This window comes from Nerophis ophidion, linkage group LG03 (genome assembly GCF_033978795.1).
Source record: "Nerophis ophidion isolate RoL-2023_Sa linkage group LG03, RoL_Noph_v1.0, whole genome shotgun sequence".
Taxonomy (NCBI): domain Eukaryota; kingdom Metazoa; phylum Chordata; class Actinopteri; order Syngnathiformes; family Syngnathidae; genus Nerophis; species Nerophis ophidion.
The window spans coordinates 74,262,609-74,281,121 of NC_084613.1; the positions used below are offsets into that span (position 1 = coordinate 74,262,609).

At 42.3% G+C, this 18,513-nt stretch overlaps 1 protein-coding gene across 9 annotated transcripts in view; it reads left to right on the forward strand.

Moving 5' to 3' along the window:
- Positions 1 to 18,513, forward strand: part of meis2a (Meis homeobox 2a) — a 250,098-nt gene that overhangs the window by 90,690 nt on the left and 140,895 nt on the right. For 4 of the 9 annotated variants that reach the window (XM_061896042.1, XM_061896044.1, XM_061896047.1 and 1 more), the window contains exon 8: positions 5,348 to 5,511. In XM_061896042.1, the coding sequence (XP_061752026.1) occupies positions 5,348 to 5,511 (164 nt within the window). The remainder of the gene's footprint in view (positions 1 to 5,347; positions 5,512 to 18,513) is intronic. The other 5 variants (XM_061896043.1, XM_061896046.1, XM_061896048.1 and 2 more) reach the window with 2 other exon arrangements.

Sequence of the window (18,513 nt, forward strand, 5' to 3'; positions counted from 1 at the left end):
ACAACAAAATATAAATGTTTTGGTTATTTATTTACCAAATTTGTAAACAATGGCTTTAGCCTTTTAACATTGGGAACACTATAATAATTCTACCCACGCCAATCCACATTAAACTGCCTCAAGTTGTTGCTTTCATTAAATAAAATGAAAAAACTTTTCTTTTACATATAAAAAGTGCAACATTAAACAGTTTCCATTGAAACTTTTTAATGTCAACTCATCATGCTTAATCTATTAAAGCAGGGGTGTCAAACTCAAATACAGAGTGGGCCAAAATTTTAAAAGGATCAAAGCCGCGGGCCAAGGTTGAACAAATTAACCTTTAATAGGGACCCAAACAAGTTTTGCATTAAATATTGAACAAGCAAGGCTTGTATAACTTTAGGTACATGCAAAATCAGTTTTGAATAATAATAATTAAAAAAAATATAAATGGCATATCAAATAAAATTTAAATAAAAATGTTATGCCTTTTATTCTATTTGCAATCTTCTGAGGTAAATATCAAATTGTATCCACAGGCTAATAATACATTTGAAAATAAAATAACAATAATGAATGAACCAAACATTCAAGCCTTGAAGTAGCAAGAGAAAATGCATGAATAAAACGTTAATTATTGGTCAGTTTGCTGGAAGTTTCCCAGAAGAGTTAGTGCTGCAAGGGATTCTGGGTATTTGTTATGTTGTGTTACGGTGCGGATGTTCACCCGAAATGTGTTTGTCATTCTTGTTTGGTGTGGGTTCACAGTGTGGCGCATATTTGTAACAGTGCTAAAGTTGTTTATATGGCCACCCTCAGTGTGACCTGTATGGCGTTGACCAAGTATGCTTGCATTCACTTGTGCGTGTGTGTGTGTGTAAAAGGCACAAATATTGTGTGACACGCTGTTAGTATGGAGGAAAAGTGGACGTGACGACAGGTTGAAGAGAACGCTAAAGGCAGTGCCTTAAATGCACGCCCCCAATATAGTTGTCCAGGTGGAAATCGGTAGAAATTCGGGAGGATGGTTGCCCTGGGAGATTTTCGGGAGGGGCACTGAACCTCGGGAGTCTACCGGGAAAATTAGGAGGGTTGGCAAGTATGAGTATTAGCGGTGAATGCAGCGTTACAGTGGCACCGACGCTGTATAACACCGGCGGGCCAGCTCTAATGCTAAATTGATATTGTCTCAAGGGCCAAATTAAATTACACGGCGAGCCACTTTTGGCCCGCGGGCCAGAGTTTGACACCCATGTATTACAGCATTTGGGAAGCCTATAGATGACTTTTATTATGTAAATGTTGTATTTTTATCAACATGTGATAGCAGGGACCCTGCTATTCAAAACTGGGCTGCTACATTACTAATGATTAATGTAACTATAGCTGAATAATAGTACAATAGAAATAGGAGAGACTATTCATCCCTAAACACAATGGCGTTCAATGAAATAACAGACAGACAGTGCTTTGCTGCCCCTAAGACACACGCACACACTCACACACACACACACACAAGCAAAATGAGTTAACGTTACGCTAAAAGCTAATTAGCCTTCACCTCAAGCCTATACTGTGAGCTAGCTGAGCTGCAGTTTAAGTTTCTAGAACAGGGGTTTCAAACTCAAATACAGAGTGGGCCAAAATTTAAAACCGAACAAAGCCGCGGGCCGAGGTTGAACAAATTTACCTTTTAATAGGGACCCAAACAAGCTTTGTATTGAATCCTGAACAAGCAAAGCTTACAGTATATAACTTTATGGTGACATGCAAAATTGAATTTCAAATAATAATAATAATAAAAAAATATCAATGGCATATCAAATACATTTTAAATAAAAATTGAATGCCTCTTTTTGGCGGCGAGGTTGAGATGGACGGGTTTGGTGATAGCGGGGGGTGTATATTGTAGCGTCCCGGAAGAGTTAGTGCTGCAAGGGGTTATGGGTATTTATTCTGTTGTGTTTATGTTGTGTTACGGTGCGGATGTTCTCCCGAAATGTGTCATTCTTGTTTGGTGTGGGTTCACAGTGTGGCACCTATTTGTAACAGTGTTAAAGTTGTTTATACGGCCACCCTCAATGTGACCTGTATGGCTGTTGACCAAGTATGCGTTGCATTCACTTGCACCGGCACGCTGTTTGTATGAAGGAAAAGCGGACGTGGCGACAGGTTGTAGAGAACGCCAAAGGCAATGCCTCTAAGGACCACCCCCAATATTGTTGTCCGGGATGAAATTTGGGAGGGGCACTGTACTTTGGGAGTCTTCCGGGAAAATCGGGGGGGTTGGCAAGTAAAAGTATTAGCGGTGAATGCGGCGTTACAGCATTCACCGCTACATGTTGTTGTGGCTTGTGCAGCCCTTTGAGACGCTTGTGATTAAGGGCTATATATTGATTAAATTATTGATATCTTAGCAAAAAGAATGCCTTCTGCTGCTTGCTTTTACTCGGTGTGTAACATTTTCAGTCCTCCAGTAATGATGGTGTTTTTAAAGATACATAATACGCAAAGAAATTTTGTGTTTATACCACAATAGGTGGGATTATCTATATATTAGGGGAGGGGCTAAACACTACTTTTTTTGATTGTTGGCCAATCAGACTGCACATCCCTAATTGAAATTAGTCTACATGTAGGCTACTTTTACACCGCAGTGTAAGATGTCCAAGTCTCCAATTCTAGTCGGTCTCAGTCCTGGCACAATTGTGGCAATTTTAATGATTTTGTGCACTAAGGTCAACATTTTCTGAACCAAATTATCGGGAGTGTAGAAGATAAATAAGGAAAAGTTAAAGCATTTTGGGACGGCGTGGCTCGGCTGGTAGAGCGGCCGTACCAGAAAATTGAGGATTTCTGGTTTGATCTCCAGCTTCTGCCATCCTACTCACGCCCGTGAATGTGGAAACACTGTCAACGCGCTTTGAGTACCTTGAAGGTAGAAAATGGCTATACAAGTATAGTGAAATGAAGTGAATTATATTTATATAGCGCTTTTCTCTAGTGACTCAAAGCGCTTTACATGAAACCCATTATCCAAGTTACATTTAAACCTGAGATTGATAGGTCGTGAGTTCAAACCCCATACTAAAGACTATAAAAATGGGACCCATTACCTCCCTGCTTGGCACTCAGCATCAAGGGTTGGAATTGGGGATTAAATGCTGTTCACTGCTCCCCTCTCTTCCCAGGGGGTGGAACAAAGGGGATGGGTCAAATGGAGAAGTTAATTTCACCACAACTATTGTTTGTGTCCGACTATTATTGTCACTGTTATAGCTGGGAGCAGGCGGTTGAAGTGTCTTGCCCAAGGACCCAAAAGCAGTGACTAGGATGGCAGAAGCGGGGATCGAACCCAGAACCCTCAAGTCGCTGGCACGGCCCCTCTACCGACCGAGCTACGCCGGTTGGTAGAGTATAACCCAACTAGCAGTTTGTGGTACATTTGCTTAATTTTTCCTAAAATATCTTGTTTTTGCCTGATATCTGCTTATTTGTTTACGGCGTGGCGGAGTTGGAGAGTGGCCGTGCGCAACCCGAGGGTCCCTGGTTAAAATCCCACCTAGTACCAACCGCGTCACGTCCGTTGTGTCCTGAGCAAGACACTTCACCCTTGCTCCTGATGGGTGCTGGTTGGCGCCTTGCATGGCAGCTCCCTCCCTCAGTGTGTGAATGTGTGTGTGAATGGGTAAATGTGGAAGTAGTGTCAAAGCGCTTTGAGTACCTTGAAGGTAGAAAAGCGCTATAAAAGGACAACCCATTTATCATTTATTTATTTACTACTTACTTCACAACTGTCTATTTTTTTCCATTGCTTCTTGACGTACGTGACCCGATTTATATCCACATACGACAGTGGCCTGGGTTGGATTTGAAAAATAAGAATGAGAATTGACCCGCAGTGTGAGAAAGGCCATATTTGTTAATGTTTTAATTTGTCCGAGTAAGAAATCGTGAGGAACAATGTTGCTAGTGTTGTGATCTGCTATCCGGATCATTCCATATTTATGTTTTGTTCCATTATTGTATCACATTATGTTGTTTGGACTTCCTTATTTCCTTTTTATTCTGTCACCATGGTAGCTTCACGGTGGCAGAGGGGTTAGTGCGTCTGCCTCACAATACGAAGTTCCTGCAGTCCTGGGTTCAAATCCAGGCTCGGGATTTTTCTGTGTGGAGTTTGCATGTTCTCCCCGTGAATGCGTGGGTTCCCTCCGGGTACTCCGGCTTCCTCCCACTTCCAAAGACATGCACCTGGGGATAGGTTGATTGGCAACACTAAATTGACTCTAGTATGTGAATGTGAGTGTGAATGTTGTCTGTCTATCTGTGTTGGCCCTGCGATGAGGTGGCGACTTGTCCAGGGTGTACCCCGCCTTCCGCCCGATTGTAGCTGAGATAGGCGCCAGCGCCCCCCCCCGCGACCCCAAAAGGGAATAAGCGGTAGAAAATGGATGGATGGATGGTAGCTTATTAGTTCACCTGCCCCTTTGCTTTCTACGCACACGTGTTTCTCGTTATCACCTCCATTATTTAAGCTCGCCCCTTTTCGTCATCCATTGTCGGACTCTAGTTTGCTTTCACGCAACTTGCTGATGACTTGTTTTTCATGCTCTTTCTCGCTAGTTCCCACGCTAAGCTTTATTTTATTACTAGTTTTCGTGCTAGTTGTTTTGTTTTTCCCTTTTTGTGCCTTCGTGCCAAGTATTGTGTTTCTGTTCATATTCCTAGCCTCCATGCTAGCGCCATTTGTTTGCCTTTCTGTTTAATTCCAGTGTTTTGTTTTTAGCCTGTTTTATTGCTTTAATAAATCCTTTATTTCTTACCTTTTGCTGTGTTCTTGCGCGACGCATCCTCGGAGGAACAAATCCGGCATCGTTATGCCACACAGTCTTCACAGCGAGGATGTTACTAAAAGGAGCAGCTGGGATACTTTTTTTTTTTTTAAATCTGTTTTTAACATAATTATGTCAAGCAATACTGTACTTCTTCATTGTTTTCTTTTTTTTCCTCCTTCTTACTGTAGACCTGGTGTCCAACCATAACACTACAGTCATTAACCCCCCCTTCCCTTTGCACATGCTGTGGGCTATAGAGTAGAACAACAGGGCTAGATCTCAGTGTAAACCCCTCACTCAGCACAAGCCTTTGTCTAAGGCCATCTAAATCCAACCCCCTGCCTCCATATCTTCAATTCATAACACCGTAATTCACTCTGGAAAATTCACTGAGCCTCGGCTTGCTTTTGGCCTCACTCTTAGGTATCAAGTGTGGTATTTGTCAGGTTATCCCATCCCTCATAAGTCGAGCTTTAGTCGCCTGGGCAGCGTTTATGTTTCACATGGCGAGATATTATTTAACGCAGGCTTCGCTTTCCGTCCAGGAGACGGTCTAGACAACAGCGTGGCATCGCCCGGCACTGGCGACGACGACGACCCCGACAAGGATAAGAAGAGGCAGAAAAAACGAGGCATTTTCCCCAAGGTGGCCACCAACATCATGAGGGCATGGCTCTTCCAGCATCTCACGGTGAGTTTATTGCATTATTATTATTATTATTATTATGGGCCTGCGGAAATTTCAAACTTTGAGTTGTATAACTTGGTACAGTGGGGCAAAAAAGTATTTATTCAGCCACCGATTGTGCAAGTTCTTCCACTTAAAATGATGACAGAGGTCTGTAATTTTCATCATAGGTACACTTCAACTGTGAAAGACAGAATGTGAAAAAAAAATCCAGGAATTCACATTTTAGGAATTTTAAAGATTTTATTTGTAAATTATGGTGGAAAATAAGTATTTGGTCAACCATTCAAAGCTCTCACTGATGGAAGGAGGTTTTGGCTCAAAATCTCACGATACATGGCCCCATTCATTCTTTCCTTAACACGGATCAATCGTCCTGTCCCCTTTAGCAGAAAAACAGCCCCAAAGCGTGATGTTTCCACCCCCATGCTTCACAGTAGGTATGGTGTTCTTGGGATGCAACTCAGTATTCTTTTTCCTCCAAACACGATGAGTTGAGTTTATACCAAAAAGTTGTATTTTGGTTTCATCTGACCACATGACATTCTCCCAATCCTCTGCTGTATCATCCATGTATCAATTTTGGTTTTGATTGATTGATTGATTGATTGATACTTTTATTTGTAGATTGCACAGTTCAGTACATATTCCATACAATTGACCAATAAATGGTAACACCCGAAAAAGTTTTTCAACTTGTTTAAGTCGGGGTCCACGTCAATCAATTCATGGTATAAACTCAACTCGTCGTGTTTGGAGGAAGAAGAATACTGAGTTGCATCCCAAGAACACCATACCTACTGTGAAGCATGGGGGTAGAAACATCATGCTTTGGGGCTGTTTTTCTGCTAAAGGGGACAGAACGACTGATCCGTGTTAAGGAAAGAATGAATGGGGCCATGTATCGTGAGATTTTGAGCCAAAACCTCCTTCCATCAGTGAGAGCTTTGAATGTTTGACCAAATACTTATTTTCCACCATAATTTCCAAATAAATTCTTTAAAATTTCGACAATGTGAATTCCTGGATTTTTTTTCACATCCTGTCTCTCACAGTTGAAGTGTACCTATCAGGAAAATTACAGACCTCAGTCATCATTTTAAGTGGGAGAACTTGCAAAATCGGTGGCTGACTAAATACTTTTTTGCCCCACTGTATATGAAATATGCTGACTTGTTATAATGCTATCTTTAGCACACATGCTAAGTGTCAGCATGTTTATGTCAAAAATGCTACTGTTTTAGGCTAGCTCTGTGGTTCATTTTGTTCAACCCAAAACCCACGGATTTGGACACCCGACACCATTTTCATCATAATTTCCGTGGGAATTTTCTAGTTTTTGTTATTATTATTATCCATTTTTGGATGAAAACACATGCTGTCACGTAGCAGTGACCAGAGTGACGCACCTGTCAGCCAACTGTCAGAGGTGCGCAGTGACCGGGTCAACGCAATCACTTTGGACTGTTTACCCTGCTCAGCAAAAGTCCCTCGCAACAATGGGACAGGACATTTAATCCGATGTGGGGATGCACGTCCATTGTTTGGCACCGTTCTCTCAGGTGGGAGAGGGAAAATGTTGCTTCCTGGTCGAGTAATGAGGACATTTCTGTCTTTTATTGCTGACTTGTGCCTGGTTTGGTTGCGGTTCATCAGAGTGGAGATGTTCCCAAAATAAATGGTAACAAAATAAATATTATAGCACATACCATACATACTTACATACATACATACCATTCCAATTCGGGGCAAATCTGAAAATAAATGTGGATACTCAGGTTAATAAATTAAAAATAAGGCGTCTTTCACATGGGGATTCTGCAAAATTTCTGCTTCTGAGTCCTGACTCTAAATATTTCGCATATGCCGTTTCAGGCCCAAACATACTCAGGTGGAATGTCAGTGTAGGACAATTCTCAGTACCTTGGAATCGATACTGGTACTTAATTGTGCCGATTTTTTGGTACATCTGTGTGTGCTCGTGTGTTAATAAATGTTGTTTGTTGTGTCAATGTTGTCTAGTTATTATATCTTGGTTTCTTATAACTCTGAGTCTCATTTACATGTTTGTATGCAGTTGAAATTCCAAGAAGTGAGGTAGCAGTAGTGTATAGACTACGATGCGTTGCCTTGCTTGGAAGTAGTCTTTGCCACCAAGATGCATTTAGTCTTTTGTTAAAGGGGAACATTATCAAAATTTCAAAAGGGTTAAAAGCAATAAAAATCAGTTCCCAGTGGCTTGTTGTATTTTTTGAAGTTTTTTTCTAAATTTTACCGGTCTCGGAATATCCCTAAATAAAGCTTTAAAGTGCCTTATTTTCGCTATTTTCGAAATCACTATCCATTTTCCTGTGACGTCATACAGTGTTGCCAATGTAAACAAAGAATGGGAATAGCACAGCAAGATATAGCGACATTAGCTCGGGTTCAGACTCGGATTTCAGCGGCTTAAGCGATTCAACAGATTACGCATGTATTGAAACAGATGGTTGGAGTATGAAAGTATTGAAGAAGAAACTGAAGCTATTGAGCGAATAGCTATTGATGCTATTCGTAGCCATAGCATGGCCGAATAGCTGCGTTAGCATCGCCGGTAAAATGTGCGGACCAAACGATCAGGACTTTTGCATCTTGTGACACTGGAGCAACTTAAATCCGTCGATTGGTAAGTGTTTTTTTCGCATTAAATCTGGGTGGAAGGAAACGTAATATAGTTGCAAATGCATCTGCAGGTTATCCATACATCTCTGTGCCATGTCTGCTTTAGCACCGCCGGTAAATAGCATGTTAGCATCGATTAGCGTAGCATGTTAGCATCGATTAGCTGGCAGTCACGCCGCGACCAAATATGTCTGATTAGCACATAAGTCAACATCAACACAACTCACCTTTGTGATTTCGTTGACTTTATCGTTGCAAATGCATCTGCAGGTTATCCATACATCTCTGTGCCATGTCTGTCATCGCCGGTAAAATGTGGAGACACTCTGGCACATTCATTGGGGGTCTGGCGGCAGACACTTTCGTATCTTCGGGCCAGTGGTGCAACTTGAATCCCTCCCTGTTAGTGTTGTTACACCTTCCGACAACACACCGACGAGGCATGATGTCTCTAAGGTTCCAAAAAATAGTTGAAAAAACGGAAAATAACAGAGCTGAGACCCAATGTTTATAATGTGTTGAAAATGAAAATGGCGGCTGTATTACCTCGGCGACGTCACATTCTGACGTCATCGCCTCCAGAGCGATAAACAGAAAGCCGTTTAATTCGCCAAAATTCACCCGTTTAGAGTCCGGAAATCGGTTGAAAAAATATATGGTCTTTTTTCTGCACCATCGAGGTATATATTGACGCTTACATAAGTCTGGTGATAATTTTCCCCTTTAAGTGTTTATATTGTAATTATTAGACACCGGTTGTTTGATAGTAACATGCATCTTAGTTGTAGTTAAAATATAATTGGAGGTGTTGAAATCGCCATGTAAAATCGCTAATGCTAATTGGTAGCACGTCTATGGGAAATCCAACGTGAATTTGTATCAAACTAGCACATTTAGAAATGTGGATAATAATAATAGTAATCATAATAATAATAATAATGTACCAATGATTGTCACACATTAGGTGTGGTAAGATTATCCTCCACGTTTGCGAGGCGTGGGTCAATCCTTACTGTAATGTTTCACATCAGGCATACTTGCTTTGTTGGCATGGAAAATTGTAACATTACCGAGAGGCAGTCCGACCGACTCAGCTTTGAGCGCTTGTTTGCCCGCCAAATGTCGTGTTCGTTGGGTGTCTCTAAAACTACCAAATTTGGTACCCGTCCTTAGCTATAGCAGAACAAAAATGAAAAAAGTCCAAGCATAACGACTGTGTTTCACCATAAATTGCCAGGTAACTACAACTACGCTCTGCCCATAGTACGTTTAGGTCACCTTCACACAGCATTCTGCAATCAGCATCCTGGGGACGGTGTGGCGCGGTTGTGAGCAACCTAAGGGTTCCTGGTTCGATCCCCACCTTCTACCCATGTCACATCTGTTGTGTCCTTGAGCAAGACACTTCACCCTTGCCCCTGATGGGTCCTGGTTAAGACCTTGCATGGCAGCACCCGCCATCAGTGCGTGAATGTGTGTGTGAATGGGTGAATGTGGAAATGGGGTCAAAGCGCTTTGAGTACCTTGAAGGTAGAAAAGCGCTAAACAAGTAAAACTCATTTACATAATTTGATGCTTGCTTAAATTTGCCACTTTTTAATTCCATCCACCCATCCATCCATCATCCATCCATCGGGTCGCGGGGGCAGCAGCCTAAGCAGGGAAGCCCAGACTTCCCTCTCCCCAGCCACTTTGTCTAGCTCTTCCCGGGGGATCCCGAGGCGTTCCCAGGCCAGCCGGGAGACATAGTCTTCCCAACGTGTCCTGGGTCTTCCCCGTGGCCTCCTACCGGTTGGACATGCCCTAAACACCTCCCTAGGGAGGCGTTCGGGCGGCATCCTGACCAGATGCCCGAACCACCTCATCTGGCTCCTCTCCATGTGGAGGAGCAGCGGATTTACTTTGAGTTCCTCCCGGATGACAGAGTTTCTCACCCTATCTCTAAGGGAGAGCCCCGCCACACGGCGGAGGAAACTCATTTTGGCCGCTTGTACCCGTGATCTTGTCCTTTCGGTCATGACCCAAAGCTCATGACCATAGGTGAGGATTGGAACGTAAATCGACCGGTAAATTGAGAGCTTTGCCTTCCGGCTCAGCTCCTTCTTCACCACAACGGATCGGTACAACGTCCGCATTACTGAAGACGCCGCACCGATCCGCCTGTCGATCTCACGATCCACTCTTCCCTCACTCGTGAACAAGACTCCTAGGTACTTGAACTCCTCCACTTGGGGCAGGGTCTCCTCCCCAACCCGGAGATGGCATTCCACCCTTTTCCATGGACTCAGACTTGTAGGTGCTGATTCTCATTTTTAATTCCATTTATGTGCAATCTATATTGCGTGAAAGGGCGTCGTTACCTTCGAAAAATAACAAATAAGAGACCAAATCTTACATTTTAACACTCCTACTTCCACACAAATGTAAAAAGAAGTGAACCTGAGGTTGCTTTTTTTTTTTTTTTTTCCGTAAAAATTGTGACCAAATTCTGACCTTTTCACGCACTCCGGCTGTGATTGTGTCACTCTGAACACGGCATGGCAAGTTGAAATAAGACACGGGTGTGTGTCTATTTGTAAGCATAGAGGGGATCGACCTACCCCTCCCTTGGACCCTCACTGATGTCAGTGCATTATCAGAACATCATGCTGTATTGATTTTGGCACAAAGGTCAGGTTACAGGAGCAGCATGCGACACATAAACAGGACAGCGCTGTAAAAGACAGTGAAAGTAGACTTTATTGTCTCGGTCTTTACTGTAGGGTCAGCTCACACACTGCAAAAAGTCAGTGTTCAAAAACAAGAAAAAAAAAATAGGGGTATTTTATGTAAACTAAGCAAAATCATCTGTCAATAGAACAAGAAAAAAATGGCTTGTCAAGACTTTCCAAAACATGTAAAATCAGCTAACCTCAATGAACCCCAAATTAACTTAAAATTAGTATATTATCACTAATAACAAGTGCACTTTTCTTGGTAGAATATGCTGAAAAATATTCTTAAAGGGGAACATTATCACAATTTCTGAAGGTTTGAAACCAATAAAAATCAGATCCCAGTTTTTCTCAAAATTTTACCCATCACGCAAAATCCAGAAAAACGGCTTCAAAGTGCCTGATTTACACCATCACTATATCCACCCGTCTATTGTCCTGTGACGTCACTGCGTGAAGCCACCAGAAACAAACATGGCGAATAGCACAGAAAGGTATAGCGTAGTAGCTCGGAATCAGACTTGGATTTCAGCGTCATAAGCGATTCAACAGATTACGCATGTATTTAAACGGATAGTTGGAGTCTGGAGGCACGTACCGAAAACAAAATTAAAGAAGAAACAGAAGTTTTGAGCCATATCCCGACAGACAGCGGCACGAAAGGAAGCGCGGACGGATTTGGCGATCGCCTTCTAACCAACGATTGGTATGCGTTTGTTTGGCATTAAATGTGGGTGGAGGGAAAGGTTGGATGCAAATATAGCTACAAATGAGGCATAATGATGCAATATGTACATACAGCTAGCCTAAATATTATGTTAGCATCAATTAGCTTGCCGTCATGCCGTGACCAAATGCGTCTGATAAGCACACTCCACATAAGTCAATAACATCAACAAAACTCACCTTTGTGATTTCGTTGACTTTATCGTTGAGTGTCGTAGGATATCCACACATTCTTGCCATCTTTGTGCCATCTCTGTCGTAGCATAGCTATCGTCGGTACAGTGTGCAGAACAAACGAGGGACTTTCGCATCTTTTGACCGCTGTTGCAACTTGAAACCGTCTCTGATCGTGTTGTTACACCCTCCGACAACACACCGACGAGGCATGATGTCTCCAAGGTACAGGAAAACAGTCGAAAAAACGGAAAGCTGATTTGACTTGGTGTGTGTCATGGGTGAAAGGTCATTGCTCCGACAGGCGAACAATTAATAGGCGTTTAAATCGCCAAATTCACCCTTTTAGAGTTCGGAAATCGGTTAAAAAAACATATGGTCTTTTTTCTGCAAGATCAAGGTATATATTGACGCTTACATAGGTCTGGTGATAATGTTCCCCTTTAAATTAAGTAAATGCTAGTGCCATTATCTTGACATAATGATTTATGCTCGGCATCATGATTTTTTTTTTCGTGCTTGAAGTAAGAAATGATTACTTTAAAAAAAAGTAGTTTTATACTTGTGAGTGTTAATGGTAACACTTTGCAACAGTTGCTATTCTAGTTTCAAGCATGTTTTACTCAATATACAGTAGGTCAGAGGTAGGGAACCTATGGCTCTAGAGCCAGATGTGGCTCTTTTGATGACTGCATCTGGCTCTCAGATAAATCTTAGCTGACATTGCTTAACACGATAAGTAATGAGCAATTCTGCTGGTAATCACAGTGTTAAAGATAATGTTCAAATTATAAAACATTCTCATGCATTTTAATCCAACCATTCATTTTCTATCGCACCTGTTAAAGAAGTTGCATTAATGGTAGAAAGTATTATATCTATTATTGGTTAGCTTTAGAATAACGATGTTATTAAAAAGAATAAGAAGTGAAGTATATAGCGCTTTTTCTCTAGTGACTCAAAGCGCTTTACATAGTGAAACCCAATATCTAATTTTTACATTTAAACCAGTGTGGGTGGCACTGGGAGCAGGTGGGTAAAGTGTCTTGCCCAAGGACACAACGGCAGGGACTAGAATGGCGGAAGTGGGGATCGAACCTGCAACCCCCAAGTTACTGGAACGGCCGTTCTACCAACCGAACCATACTGCCCCAACTCATTACACCCTAAAAATGTTGGTCTTACTTAAAAATGCACACATTTAGTTGTATTCAGTGTTAAAAAATACATTTTGGCTCTCACGGAAATACATTTTGAAATATTTGGCTTTCATGGCTCTCTCAGCCAAAAACGTTCCCGACCCCTGCAGTAGGTCATAAAATCTCAGCATTGAGATAATTTAGGACCAAAACCCTTAAAACAAGTAAAACACTGACAAAAATCTGCTTAGAAGAATTATAGGCGGTATAGCTCGGTTGGTAGAGCGGCCGTGCCAGCAACTTGAGGGTTGCAGGTTCGATACCAGCTTCAGCCATCCTAGTCACTGCCGTTGTGTCCTTGGGCAAGACACTATACTCACCTGCTCCCAGTGCCACCCACACTGGTTTAAATGTAAAAATTAGATATTGGGTTTCACTATGTAAAGCGCTATGAGTCACTAGAGAAAAGGCGCTATATAAATATAATTCACAATTCACAATCTTATTAGACATAAAATGAGAAAATATCACCCTTATTTGATATATATAATCTTACGGTATAGCTCGGTTGGTAGAGCGGCCGTGCCAGCAATTTGAGGGTTGCAAGTTCGATCCCCGCTTCCGCCATCCTAGTCACTGCCGTTGTGTCCTTGGGCAAGGCACTTTACCCACCTGCTCCCAGTGCCACCCACATTGGTTTTAATGTAACTTAGATATTGGGTTTCACTATGTAAAGCGCTTTGAGTCACTAGAGAAAAGCGCTATATAAATATAATTCACCTCACTTCACTTCACTTAGATTTCGGTTTTTGCAGTGCACCCCCGGCCCACACCAACACCCAAATCCCCCCCCCTCCAAAAAAAACCCAAACAAATAAGTAATGAGTGACCAGCAAATATGGACTAATTGAAAGGACTGTAAATCCATGACATATTGGTCAGGGGATAATCAGGAGTGCTTTAATCACTTTTATCTATTCAGGAGCAGTGAAGCTGCAACAGCAAAGCCCCTCCCCAACCCCCACCGAAGCCTCGCCAGCCGCGCTTATTGCTTATTATTCTCATCATTATCAAAATGACTTCGCAGCTGTTCAAAGCGGACTCGCTCCCTGACTGGAGAGCCGTCGCCGGGACCGAGCTGCACTTACAATTTGAAGGCATTTTGAGCACACCTCCCTCACAGTCAGCAGGATTTTGCAGAAACCACCTGGCCGATTTATGTAAAACTCTGTCGAGAGGAGCCAGATGAAGTGGTTTAGGCATTTGGTCAGGATGCCACCCGAACGGCCTCCCAAGGGAGGTGTTTAGGGCACGTCCGACCGATAGGAGGCCACGGGGAAGACCCAGGACACGTTGGGAAGACTATGTCTCCCGGCTGGCTTGGGAACGCCTCGGGATCCCTCGGGAAGAGCTACACGAAGTGGCTGGGGAGAGGGAAGTCTGGGCTTCCCTGCTTAGGCTGCTGCCCCCGTGACCCAACCTCGGATAAGCGGAAGAAGATGGATGGATGGATGGATCCATTCCAAGTTGTTGCAAATCTGAAGGAAAATGCGTATAAAGATAAGGTTTCTCACATTTCCGCTCGCTTATTTCATAACTCGCGTTGAGATTTGGCTTTTCTACCATCAACTTTTTATGAATATGTCTTTATACCGATTCACTATTTTGTGTGTTTGCACGATACACAAAAACTACATCTGTGTAAAATGTAGCAATAATAAGAACAACCCATTAAATATAATGTACATTTAAAAAATCCTTACATATTCATTTGTTAAGGTTAAAGTACCACTGATAGTCTCACACACACACACTAGGTGTGGTGAAATTACCCTCTGCATTTGACCCATCCCCTTGTTACACCCTCTGGGAGTTGAGGGGAGCAGTGAGCAGCAGCGGTGGCCACGCTCGGGAATCATTTTGGTGATTTAACCCCCAATTCCAACCCTTGATGCTAAATGCCAAGCAGGGAAGCAGTGGGTTCCATTTTTATAGTGTCTGGTATGACTTGGTCAGGGTTTGAACTAAGGACCTACCGATCTCAGGGCAGACACTCTAACCGCAAGGCCACTGAGCAGTAATATTGCTTTTGTGATATTTTGTATTATTATATTTTAGCGATATAGCTTTCGCAATAGATAATATTTGCTTGTTGCATAACACCCAAGGATCCACATACCATGAATTGATTAACGTGGACCCCGACTTAAACAAGTTGAAAAACTTATTGGGGTGTTACCATTTAGTTGTCAATTGTACGGAATATGTACTGAACTGTGCAATCTACTAATAAAAGTATCAATCAATCAATTAATTCATTTGATAAGAAAATGATACTGATAATTATATTTTTTAGCTTTGATATACCAACACTCGCAACTCAAACTACAAGTTTGACCATCCATCCATCCATCCATTTTCTACTGCTTATTCCCTGTGGGGTAGCAGGGGGCGCCTATCTCAGCTACAATCGGGCGGAAGGCGGTGTACACCCTGGACAAGTCGCCACCTCATCGCAGGGCCAACACAGATAGACAGACAACATTCACACTCACATTCACACACTAGGGCCAATTTAGTGTTGCCAATCAACCTATCCCCAGGTGCATGTCTTTGGAAGTGGGAGGAAGCCGGAGTACCTGGAGGGAACCCACGCAGTCACGGAGATGACATGCAAACTCCACACAGAAAGATCCCGAGCCCGGGATTGAACCCAGGACTACTCAGGACCTTCGTATTGTGAGGCAGACGCACCAACCCCTCCTCCACCGTGCTGCCCTAAGATTGACCAATATCTCCCAATATGAAATAATGCTTTTGAAAATACCTGAATCTAAACGGTGATCCAAATCATCCCCAAAATGAAAACATTTGTTCCTTATCCCATTTCTGACATTTAAAAAAAAAAATCTAAATCGGTCCATAACTTTTTGAGTAATGCTGGCGGCGGTCATAACACAGGCTTCCGTAGAGTGAATATTCCTAAGAACCAGCATCATCTGCAGTGAACAATTGTTTTGAGTTTTTTTTTTTTTTTTGTCGGAGTAACACAAAATAGCCTTGTTGCGCAAAAGACAAACGTCCACTGCAGAGGAAGCTTTCCAGAGCTATGGCCACCTCTTTATATACAGATATCCCCCGCTGTGCGTAGGGCTTCGTCAGCCATGGAGGGGGGGGGCCTTTTTGTGTGATGTAAAATGTCAATTAATGATTGACAGGGGCGGTATAGTTCGGTTGGAAGACTGGCCGTGTCAACAACTTGAGGGTTGCAGGTTCGATCCCTGCTTCCGCTATCCTAGTCACTACCATTGTGTGGGGAGGACACTTTACCCACCTGCTCCCAGTGCCACCCACACTGGCTTAAATGTAACTTAGCAATTGGGTTTCACTATGTAAAAGCGCTTTGAGTCACTAGAGAAAAGCGCTATATAAATATATTTCACTTCACTTCAGCCCTGCGATGAGGTGGCGACTTGTCTAGGGTGTACCCCGCCTTCCGCCCGATTGTAGCCGAGATAGGCCCCAGCGCCCCCCGCGACCCCAAAGGGGAATAAGCAGTAGAAAATGGATGGATGGCACTTCACTTCACCTAATGTAACGTTTGTTACTGCAAACATATTCCTAGTTCTGTTCTGTCATTGATGATAAAATGAGAATAAAAAGGCATATATTAACAAATTTTACTATGGCGCACACTGGTAATGCTGGTCTAGTAAAAGACGTACCGGCACCGTAACTTGGGTGTAGATGTGCCTGAAACATAGCAACTTTATGTTTTAATTCCATTTAAATTTGGTATTTTGCATGAAAAAATATATATACTTGTAATTGCCATGAATTTGTTTTCATACAAAACTTAACATTAGATACAAGTTCGACATGAATAAAAAAAGTGTGGACAAAAAAATTACGTATAATGATGGGGGGCTCAAAATAAAGTTCTGATTAGGGCCATCTTGCCTCGGAACTTCAACACACCCTTTTCAAGACAAACGTTTATTTAGAAGAAAATACACTGCAAAAACTGAAATCGAAGTAAGATTAAAGGCCTACTGAAATGAGATTTTCTTATTTAAACGGGAATAGCAGGTCCATTCTATGTGTCATACTTGATCATTTTGCGATATTGACATATTTTTTCTGAAAGGATTTAGTAGAGAACATCGACAATAAAGTTCGCAACTTTTAGTGCTAATAAAAAGGCCTTGCCTTTACCGGAAGTCGCAGACGATGACCTCACAAGGGTGAGGGCTCCTCACGTCCTCACATTGTTTTTTATGGGAGCCTCCAGCAGCAAGAGCTATTCGGACCGAGAAAACGACAATTTCCCCATTAATTTGAGCGAGGATGAAAGATTTGTGGATGATAATATTGATAGCAAAGGACTAGAAAAAAATAAAATAAAAAGCGACAGCTCCGGGCGGCGGCAGTGTGAGCGTTTCAGATGTAATTAGACACATTTACTAGGATAATTCTGGAAGATCCCTTATCTGCTTATTGTTTTAATAGTGTTTTAGTGAGATTGTAAAGACATACCTCGAGGTCGGATGGCTGCGGTGAACACGCAGTGTCTCAGAGAGAAGCCGAGGAGCCAAGTTCAGAGCTGCCTTTCAAACAGCTACTGCAGGAGGACGAATAATCCAATGATATCTCCGGTAAGATATATATCACAATTTTCCCATCCAAAAACATGCTGGTTGGCGTAGAGAAACATGTTCGCTTGATCGCTCTGTGTTAAAAACAAAGAAACACCGGCTTTGTCTCGGTGCTAAAGACAGCTGCAATACACCGCAGTCCACCAACAGCATTCTTCTTTATAGTGAAGTGAAGTGAATTATATTTATATAGCGCTTTTCTCTAGTGACTCAAAGCGCTTTACATAGTGAAACCCAATATCTAAGTTACATTTAAACCAGTGTGAGTGGCACTGGGAGCAGGTGGGCAGAGTGTCTTGCCCAAGGACACAACGGCAGTGACTAAGATGGCGGAAGCGGGAATCGAACCTGCAACCCTCAAGTTGCTAGCACGGCCACTCTACCAACCGAGCTATAGTCTCCATTATTAATTGAACAAATTGCAAAAGATTCAGCAACACAGATGTCCAAATTACTGTGTAATTCTGCGATGAAAAGAGAAGAATTTTAGCCGTAACTGGTGCTGAGCTAATATTTCCTGACAGTCCGTGACATCACGCGCACGCGTCATCATTCCGCAACGTTTTCAACAAACTCTGCGGGAAATTTAAAATTGCAATTTAGTAAACTAAACCGGCCGTATTGGCATGTGTTGCAATGTTAATATTTCATCATTGATATATAAACTATCAGACTGCATGGTCGGTAGTAGTGGGTTTCAGTAGGCCTTTAAATATCTCAAATAAGGGTAATATTTGCCTATTTTCTGTCTGATAAGATAATTCTTCTCACCAAGCAGATTTTATGTTTTACTTGTTTTAAGGGTTTTGGTCCTAAATGATCTCAGTAAGATATGACAGCTTGATGCTGAGATTTTATGAGCTATATTGAGTAAAACATGCTTGAAACTAGAATATCAAGTGTTGCAAAGCTGTGTCATCAACACTCACAAGTATA